The sequence below is a fragment of the Myiozetetes cayanensis genome, unplaced genomic scaffold, assembly GCF_022539395.1.
Source record: "Myiozetetes cayanensis isolate MyiCay16 unplaced genomic scaffold, myiCay2020 scf6-25, whole genome shotgun sequence".
Lineage (NCBI taxonomy): Eukaryota > Metazoa > Chordata > Aves > Passeriformes > Tyrannidae > Myiozetetes > Myiozetetes cayanensis.
Genome location: NW_026087853.1, coordinates 55,818,483 through 55,828,522, shown reverse-complemented (window position 1 = coordinate 55,828,522; position 10,040 = coordinate 55,818,483). Strand labels below are relative to the sequence as shown.

Here is a 10,040-nt window from a genome sequence, read left to right as displayed (position 1 = left end):
GTGCACCATTATTTCATGTACATCATTTAAGTGTCTCTTCACATTATTTCAGTATAAAGGAGAACAGAGACTAAGGAACTTTTGACTGTGTTATTCAAACATAGTTTCCTTCTTTGTTAGAATATTACAGAAAAGATACAAAGGTGGAAGGAATGAGAGATGCTGTTTGGTGTAAAGGCTCCTTTTCGGGTTTTACTTTAAAGGGATGTAAGCAGTGCTAAACCTAGGCTTAGTCATTGCCTATGAACATCATCTTACTCCTCTGTCTCACAGATTTCACCTCTTAACGAATGGAAAATTTTCCTCACCTAATTTTAAAGGAGCGTATTTAAATGAGCATATTCAAAAGCAGCCCACAAGAAGACTTTTGTCTCAGTATGCCTAGAAATGGGATTTGCACCTGTTTCTACATAATGTCAAATTTAACTTACAGATCTTTTGTTAAATTCAGGTTGAATGTTTATTTCAGTGCAGTCTCTCTTTTTTCTCCAGCTGTGCTGTATTAGGGACTAGTTCTAGGAAGCGAAGAGCACAAGGACAAGTCTCATTGAAATTACCATTATTTGTGCTTGCCAAGCACATCTAAATCTTTGTACTACAAATATCATCTCCTGGATGTCAAGAGAAATTTTTAAGGCTTAACTCCCTGCTCAAAATTAAATTTGTGATGTGGACTTCCCTCAGCTTCCAGAATCAGAGTAGAAAAATCATAGAATCCTGGAATGGTTTGGGTTGGAAGGGACCTTAAACACAGGTAGTTCCATGCCCTGCCACCTGCCCAGGTTGCTCCAAGCCCTGCCCAGCCTGGCCTTGGACACTTCCAGGGATGGGGCAGCCACAGCTTCTCTGGGCAACCTGTGCCAGGGCCTCACCACTCTCACAGGGAAGAATTCTTTCCTAATATCCCATCTAAACCTGCTCTCACATCATATCTGAGTCCTGTTTCAAGAGAGGATTCATCAATTGATAAACAGCTTTATATTGCCAAACCCTGGCCAATGCAAATGCCACTTCACCCACATTTGAATGACACGGTCCGGTGTCTTGGGGTTTTAATTAAACAAATTCAAGAATAGTCCAGTAATGTGTTGGTGTGTTGCAATGTCTGAAGGAGCTTGCAGGCTTTCTTTTCTTGGACAGTCTTGGGAAAAAGTGTAATTGATAATGGCTGATCATAAAATAAAATTAAATACATGTAAGTTAAAAAAAAAATTCAGTTTTCTAACTCCTGTGTTAAATAAAAGTAAGGGTATAGCCTCTTCTGGCCAAGAGTCCTGAAAGTGCTATACCTTCTCTGTGGACACAAATTTGACAGGTGTAAAATACTCCCATGCTCTGGAAGGACAGGACCACTGAGATAACACCTACAGCAAGTTAGAATGAAAATACTTGAAATGAAAGTTATATATATATATATATATATATATTTTTTTTTTTTTTTTAGAAAAGAAAATGTGAAAGTCATTGACAAAATCATTACATCCAACTAATTTACATTTGAATGTGCCTTAGTTTATCTCACATCTCTTTTACCACGGGCAATAATCCTACAACAACTACACGTAAAGGATGTGATTTTCAGTTCTATCATACAGCGTATAAAAACTGTCCGTGTTAATGCCTGTCATACAATCACAGCTGTTAGTCCTTTTAGTAGTGTTTTGAAGGCTCTCAGTCCCTTCCATCCCCAGCACAAGCTCCCCCCAACCCCGTCAGTGTCCTCTCCTCCTTCGCTGGTTCTTGCTCGGGGCCCTCAGGAGGCTCTCCCGGTACTTCACGTTTGTGTGGAACAGCCGGACCATTTCATGGTCTTTGTTATCCAACACTCTGGGCAGAAAGAGGGAGGATTTCTGTGTCCTGCGAGTTTTAAAGCCCCTTCTGGGTCGTCCTTTGCCGTTGATGGAGACGTACCAGAGTCTCTCCGCGCTGGCTTTGCGCTTGGCACCGGCTCTGTTGGGCACAGTCCGGTAGAGACGGGACGCGTAGGTGTTGTACCCCAACTCGTGGATCCTCTCCACAAACTCACACTCTGAGTTGTAATTTTCCTGTAGAGAAAAAAGAAGAAGAAAAAAAAAAAAGATTAAATCTTAAGCAAGAGTCTACTCAGTTTTTAGGATCTGGACAGAAAACCTCAGAGGAGGAGAAGCGCTGAGCCTGAACTGCTGCGCAAGGTGCTCTCTGTCAGCAGTGTGGACACACTCTGTGGATCAGAGACAGGCAGAGGCCCAAAACCAAACTGAAACAACAAAAAAAAAAAAAGACATCTGAGTAAGAATGAATTGTGAGCAGTTGATTGCTCAGCTGCAGTTTTTTCATGTGTGTGCTTATGAATTTAATGCTGCTGTGAACAGGTGATTCAACTGCTGCCTGTCAACCTTTGCCTTCTATTAAAAAGGTAAAATGCTACAGCTTAATATAAAATGTGGCCCTTCCATTGTATATTAGCCATTGGATACAGTTGCAGTCTGTTAATATCCAGTTTGCTTTGGATATTTGAGCAGCAAACTGCGTATTCATGGAGCTTCTTTGCTTCAGCATAACAAAATGAGAGTACTGTCTGCCCACCAGCACGTTCCTCCAAAATTCCAGTCTGCTCCTTTACCACAAACTGTAGGGGTGAACACGCACCCACCCCAGATGCCCACATGACCTGTCCAAATCTGCCCCTTTTCATCTGGCCCTTAGCTGAGAGAAAACTGTGAGAAAGCCTGGCATGAGGAACTCCTTCCCTCTTCCTCCCTGGGAGCAGCACAAAGGACCTCCCACACTGTACATATTTTCTTAACTGCAAGACCGTCTCTGCTGTACCTGTGTGATTAAGATTTCAGTGTGTGAAGCATGGAGGCAGAAGGGAACTGCTACCATGGTCCTTATAGAGGTATTTTATTTTGACCTGCTCCTCTGGAGGACATGGGAAAGGCACAGGTAGCCAGGCTGGGGCCAGAAAAGCCATAGACCCCGCTAACAACATGTCTCTGATGCTGTTCACTCACCAGAGATGCTGATGGGCGTTTAACAAGATTTTAAAAGGCTCCACATGTCTCAGCTTCCCAGCTGTAGGACGGAAGCGCCCTTCCTCGCAGGGACAAGTTTTCATGTGCTGTGGTGCTGGAGCCCACACAGCTACCATATGGCAGTGGATTTGTCCTGCTGTCTGCCCCCCTTCTGGTTGCAGAGGGTTTATCACAGGGGATAAATCTAGAGGATTATCACGATCTGCCAAGGACACAAAGGAATTCTGCAGGCCTGACAAGCTCGTTTCATTGTCATGAGAAAATTGAGGAAGCAAGGGACAACAGGGTTATTCCAATACTATTTGATAAAATGCTTCCTGTAAAGTTAGCCCTGAATTATTGAGTCTTATTTGAAAGAGGGGCCTGGCACAGGGTCTTGGATCAGCAATATCAGTGAAGTTGTTGGACAGTTTTCTCCAAGCAAGCAAAGACAGGGAGTTTCCCCTGAGCTGAGCCCTCAACCCTTGCTGCTTCTGTGAAAAAAAGCTGGAGCAGAAAAGCTTTCCCTGGATTGTCCCTGCAGCTCTGAAACACAAGTCTAAAGCGGTCCCTCTCAAACTTGAGCTGGAAGAGCAAAAATTTTCATTCCTAGTTATACAGAAACCTTTCATGGTTGATAGTCTTTGGCTGAAGAAACTTCAGGATGGCCTGATGCTCCTCAAACTAGAAAGGGAGAAAAGGAGTCTCTGAGCTATCCTGCTCTAGGCTTTTCTCCACTTCAGGAGAGAAGCTTTTTGCTCAGAGTTTCTTTAGTCTTAGTTTAATTAATCTGAAGGAGAAAAAAACCCCACCTATTTTGAAGAAGAAAGAGAGAAAGTTGACAAAGAACTTGAAAAAAATCATCCTTCCGAATAATTTCTTTGAGGCAGATGCTGGCTCTGAACTGATGGAGGAGTTCCATTGAAAAGGTGCCCATTTTAATCAGAAGTGGCACAGAATCACAGAAGTGGCACAGCAGAGCTGCTGTGTCCTCATTCCTCTCTGGTTGCAATTTCCGTTGCCAAAATTGTTTGTGATCTGCTTCTCTGCACCAGCAAAGAACCATCATCTTTGCACACAGGCCCCTTTATCAGCGAGCATCACGTGAGACACATTACAGAAGATAGGTTGTAAACACCATCAGAACATTCTTGAAGAGGTGGAGTGAAACGTGTTAAAGTGGGGAGAAAACAGAGTTGATTGTATTACCTAAGTTGCTTTCCCAAGGGAGAAGCTCACAGTGCTCAGGGATGCTGTTCAAATCAACAGAATTACATCCAATTCCTAGTTGGAGGAGGCAAATCTCACCCAGCCGTATTTCCCACCTTCTAATCTGCTTCCATACCCCAGGATTCCTGGAGACACTGCACAGTGTGGCTGTTATGCAGTAAGAGAACACGAGATTGCTTGGGATGTAATCAAAGACAATGGATGAAACCCAAGCAGGAAGATAATGTGTATAGTACACACTGACAAATGTGCATTAGTTTGTCCCTGAATGTGAAGAAGTCTAAGCTGAAGTGTTCTGTTCACTGAGTGGAAATACTGTTTAGGCTGAAAAGGCACAAATATCATCACCAACCATATTTTATCTCACAGATCAGGGCTCAGAATTAGGTCACAAGAGTAAAATGAGGTGCTGATTTTTACCTTTTATCTTCTTGCACCTCCTCATGCTTCCTTTTAGTAGCTATAGCCCTGCCTTTTAGTACCCACAAATCCTTTCAGTGCCCAACCAAGTGCTCTGTGCAAAGAAACTCCCAGCAGGAGGCTGCTTTCCTGTGACACAAATGCTCAGTTATGCCTGGATATTCTTTACCTGACACGTATATCCTCTGCCAGTGTCCAAGATCCACATCAAATATCAGTACAGACAATTCTGAACAGGGATGGATGTTCTGCACTGCAACAGTTGGCTCACAAAGTGTTTATCTGTGCACCCAAGTTCCCAGAACTCTGGCCACGTGAAATGCCTTTGTCAAACACATTCTTTGGAAGTACATGGAGATACATCCCATGTACTTTTGGCTTTACAGGCAGTAAGAAAGTAAAACCATGGATTCATTCCCCTTTTAAGAATACGCTGGTCAGTTGGTTGCCTGTAACAATCCCAGACAAAAATCTGCCATAACATTACCCTTTTCCCTAGAAATGCTTATTTATGAGAAATCAGTGCTCCCCAGAGGAAATGACAGGCATATGCCAGACTTGAGTAAAACTTACTGATGCATAAAGTCTGCCCCTTTTGTTCATGGCCAGGTATCTGCCAGAGAACAAGCCCTTGATGGCGACGATTCCAACATCAACAGCGGTTATTTCCAGAATACCTAAAAACAGAAACAGTTACGAGATTTGTTACTGCTCAGGTGTAATTTCTTTGAGATACAATCTGCATGACTGCTTACCTGCAGAGTATGATTTCACAGTTTCTCCCTGGCTCACGTCAAAATCCCAGTGCAATCATGGGAATGAAACTACTGTTATTTGGAACAACGTAAAGCAACGATGGTGCGGGAATTGTTTGGGACAAGGTGGGCAAGAAATCCCGAGATGATGGATTGAGACTGAACTCTTTCAAAAATGAGAAAGATCTGACACTGAACTAGAGGTTCACTTAATCCCATGTGCATAGAAAAAAAAAGTTTAAATCCTCTTTAATGCTTAGGAACACAAGAGCTCTTGACTTACTGAAACCAGTCACAAAGCTGCCCGTTTCAGGACAAAGCCCTTGCTGAGGTTTCCAGAGGGTAAAACAGAGTGAATCAGCTGCATTTTAGAGCCATGTACATAATCACAAAAGGAACTTGTCATTTAAGAGGTCAGTGCAGCCCTCCAGACAAGGACTGTATGACTGTCTGAGACAAATTAAAAGGGAAGAGGTTTTCAGGCCATCAGAGATGGGGTCTCCGACACAACAAGTGTCACAGGTGCAGTACCTGCCACAATATTTATGTCCAGCCAAAGGTGCCAGGACGCTGCTGGAGGCAGGACTCAGATGTTGTACGTGCATAGCTCACTCAAACCCTGCTCTCAGTTCTCCAGCCGTGACCTGATGGCTCAGTACTTTCTGGGAGTGTTTGGAGGCAAGAGGTGACCCCTGCATCCAAGCCCTTGGGCAGTGCTCAAGGCAGAGCCAGGGGCCTGTCCCCTTTGCAGAGCTGGATTGCTGGCCTGGGAGGGCTGGGCTGGGCTTGGTGCAGCTGTTTTGAATCAGGCACCGGTTCGCTGCTGCAGGAGCCTTCTCCGGGCTTTGACAGCGAGGTGGGGGGGAGTTCTCTAGGAAATAGTGGTTTTCCTTTATGGACTTCAGACAGATCCCTGAGATCTCCCTATCTCTGTGTGCCATCGCCAGGCGGGATTTACGCTTCCTGGGGCGGCGGGGCCGGGGCGGAGGCCGGGCTGGGTGCGGGGGCGCCCGGGGCTCCCCCCGGGGCAGCGGCGGTGCCGAGCCCCGCTCTCCTCCCTCCGGCCGCCCTCGCACGAACCCCCTCGCTCCCGACATATCCCCTTTCATCTTAATTACCGCCGATCCCCGGCACATGTCAAAGGGGGCAGATGTGATGTAGCCGGTGGAAGCTCAAGCCCCCCGCGGGAGCCAGGCTGGGACAGGATGGGATGGGGTGGGCGAGGCGTGGGCAGCCCACCGCGCCTCGGAAAGGTCCAGGGACTGTGTGAAGGGGAGATGCGAGGGCACGGGCTGGGCTGCCCAGCGGTCCAGGCCGGGGCAGGGCTGGCGTGGGAAGCCCCCGGCGCAACGACGGCAAGTGACAGATCGAGCGGGCTGCGCTGTCCCGGTCCCCGTCGGGGGAACCTCGGGCTTTGGGGGTCCACGCTGCCCCGGCGGAATTGAGACCCTCCCCGCCTGTCGTGTCCCCGGACCCCACAGGGCCGGCTCAGGGGGTCCCCCGCCCTGTTCGGGGGCAGGGGGTGCTGCCAGTCCCCGGTGGACAGAGCGGGAGCCGGGAGTGCGAGGCAGCGGGAAGGGAGCCGCGGGCTCCCGAAACGCCAGGGGCGAGATCTCTCCCAGCCCGACGAGGGGAGGGGGCGAAAGCTCCGGCAGCGGGAGGTGCCCCCGGGCGGCTCCGGCCCCGGGACAGCGCGGGGCAGGAGCGGAGGGCGGGAGCGGCTCCGCCACCGCCCCGTCCGCCCCGTCCAGCGCCCGCTGCCCGCCGGCGCCGGGGCCTCCAGGGACACCCCTCCCAGCACAGCCCGGCCCGGGGGGACGCGGCACGGGCGAAGGTGCGCCCGGTACTCACTGAAGGCGCTGTTCTTCTCCAGGGTGCCGTTGATCCTGCCGCTGGGGTGGATCTGGAGGTGGTACTTGGTGGCACAGTAGAGCTTCCTGCGCCGGGGCGCTCCCCCGAGATGCTCGTAGACGCCGCCGCGACCCCCCGCATCCCGGCGCGGCCGGGGGACGCTCGGGGAGGCTCCGGGCACCCCCGAGGCGCGGCCCGGGCACCACGGCTCCTGCAACAAACTCAGGAACAGGATCCAAGTTATGACCATTGTGGCATGATGGCCGCAGCGCTTGGTCTGCTGGGGAGAGCGAGGCTCGCAGCGAGCGGCACCAGGGGTCCCATCAAAGCCGTCTTGCTCGCAGCACTCCGCAGTTGCCGAGCACACTCTGTTTCGAGCCGTGCAGCATTGGCAAGATTTTATCAAGCCTCGATCCGGCCCTTTTATCTGTCTCAGATTTACTTAAATCAATAGACATCGGCAAAAGGCCACCGAAGAGTCCCAGCTGTTTGTGTTAGATGGAGCTGCCGTGATCAGCCTTCTCCTTGGGTTTCCAGATAGACAGACGGCATGCGTGAGAGACAGGCAGGAGGAAGGAGGGAGGGAGGGAGAGACCCGCTGAATTTCGGCAAGAGACTGTGGGGGAAAATAGTTGATCGACGGAGCATAGAAATAAAAGCAGCTTCCTGCAACAATAGCCTGATCTGCGACCAATTGATACAGAGCAGAGGAGGCAAAAGGTATCAGTCTCGTGTGAACTCCCAGAGTGCAGCGTGGATAAAATTACACAGCATCCCTCTCCCGCCACCCCACACACCGCACACCCCCGCACGGGGGCCGCCCGCCCCGCCGGGAGCCGCGGAGCAGCCGCGGACCCTCCGCCGAGCTCCGCCACCCCCCGCGCAGCCCCCGCGGCCGGGGGGGGTGGTGATGGTGGGGAGGGGGTGCTGATGCTCAAAGCAAAACATCTTCTGGAGGTGGCTTTTGGATGTGCGCAGAGGAGAGGGAAAAGGGATGCGGGTCCCGGCTTCCCGGGGAGGGGCAGAGCACCCCCGGGGGTCTCACCCAGGCGTCAGGGTTTGCTCACAGTGTATCTGTGTGTGTGCCCCCCACCCGCTTTACCCCCGGTGCCGAGAGCAAACAGTTATTATTAAATCAATCACTTCACGGTTACAAATAATACGCGTTATTTAGACAGAGCGCTCAAGATTTAATAATTTCTAAATTAACTTAGACAAAGTAGGACCCGGCAAGTGTTATGATTTACATCCCTAAATGGATCTGCGAGAAGTCGGAGCTAATCCTTTTTCTTAACTCCGGTGCCTGGAAAGTCTCATTAGCTGGAGCAGATCTGCACTCGCTACCATGTCGCTTCACACAACTGCCTACGCTTTCAAGATAGGATGGAGCTACCTATAAATAAATATAAAAGAAGGCAAAAGGTTCAACAGCTTCGTGAATTACGCTGTCCCTGTGTGCTCCTCAAAGGCAGCTCGTTAATTAGATTTGCATCTGAAACAGGCAGTAGGAGTTTTGGGGAAGTGTTTGAGAGATAATTAGTATTAATGTGCTTGAAGGGCACACAAATACACCTTTGAAGTGAGTCACGTCAGAATTCAAGCGTTTGACCTTGATCAATATATATATATATATTTTTTTTTCCCGGAATTGGTGAACATGAAGAGATCTATAAATTTTTTTAAAAAGACCTTCCTATGTAGAGCACGAGGATTTTCTTACACGTTAAAGACTTCTTTAAAAGAGGAAGCTTTTACTAGTGGGAAAATAAGGGAAGGGGTACGACCTTTTCCTAAAAGGAATGGCAGGAGGACGAAACTATCTCGAAAGCGACTCCCTGTTTTAAGCTGTGCTTAATATTTAGTAGTTCTCCGAGGCTAAAAGGCTTTCCATTATATGGTCGTCTGGAATAAAAGGAAACACATAAAAACCCCACAAGCACCCTCTCCGCCATTACCACCCTTCCTCCCCCTTTTCTTCTCCTCAAGTTAAGCCCCAGCCTCACAAGGAGAGTTTGATCTGGGGATGATAAATGTTTGTACAATTAATTCTTTATTGCTGCTGTTGTACAATGCCACTGCCAGACAGTCAAGTGGTTCCAGTATATTGATTGGAAATTAAAATAGTTAAAGCACTGTATACACGTAAAAACGTGAAAACATAAATGTGCAGGAGCCCAGTCTTGGAGCGGGGGCGCGGTGGTGGGTGGGGGGAAGTTGCTTGTGGGCCAAATCCTTTAGTCCCTCCTAAAACAAGAACCTCTCTGGAAAACCTTCCTCTCGGGGATGCACCGTAAATCGTGTCCTGGGGACTCGTAACCTCTGACGAGCTACGAGACAACAGTGGTAGCAGGGAAAAAAAAAAAAAAAAAGAAAAAAACCAAACACACCAAACTCTTAACGTGCCACGGGTCTCCTGAAAGATGCTTTCACCGGCACAGCTTGAAGGGGAGATAAAACATCATTACTGACAGTAATTATAGCGATCTCTTCCGAGTAAATCTCGGGTCTGTCCCGAGCCTGGTGCATCGCCCTGTGGATGCGCAGCTGACATTTTACAGTTCGGGCTTTGCAGGGCATTTTCATTAGCGCTCTGAAAAAAACCACGCCAATCCCGCAAGATCCTCCTCCCGTTCCCCCACCCCCCCTCCACCGCAGTAATAAACCAAAAAGACTAGTGGGTGGAAGAGTAACACGTTAATGACTTTTGCTCAAATTGCTTCCATCTTGATCACATTTTCATAATTAGCACCATCATCTATAAATCTTTCCGCCCTGGGCATCTGCCACAGAC

The 10,040-nt window shown here is 48.7% G+C and overlaps 1 protein-coding gene across 1 annotated transcript; it reads right to left on the bottom strand.

Annotated features, from left to right (window-relative positions):
* Window positions 1-1,712: 1,712 nt before the first annotated feature.
* Window positions 1,713-7,499, bottom strand: FGF3 (fibroblast growth factor 3). The gene is made up of 3 exons (XM_050335057.1): window positions 7,250-7,499; window positions 5,217-5,320; window positions 1,713-2,045 (listed from the first exon to the last, which is right to left on the bottom strand). The coding sequence occupies exons 1-3, from the start codon at window positions 7,497-7,499 to the stop codon at window positions 1,713-1,715; spliced, it is 687 nt and encodes a 228-aa protein (XP_050191014.1).
* Between the last annotated feature and the right edge of the window lie 2,541 nt (window positions 7,500-10,040).

What these genes read in the sequence shown, in the direction of transcription:
- FGF3 (XM_050335057.1), bottom strand. Translation starts at nt 7,499, where the DNA reads ATGGTCATAACTTGGATCCTGTTCCTGAGTTTGTTGCAGGAGCCGTGG. An exon ending in GGAGAAGAACAGCGCCTTCA is followed by an intron (nt 5,321 to 7,249) that starts GTGAGTACCGGG and finishes TTCTGTTTTTAG; the next exon opens with GTATTCTGGAAATAACCGCT. An exon ending in GGGGCAGACTTTATGCATCA is followed by an intron (nt 2,046 to 5,216) that starts GTAAGTTTTACT and finishes TTTTCTCTACAG; the next exon opens with GAAAATTACAACTCAGAGTG.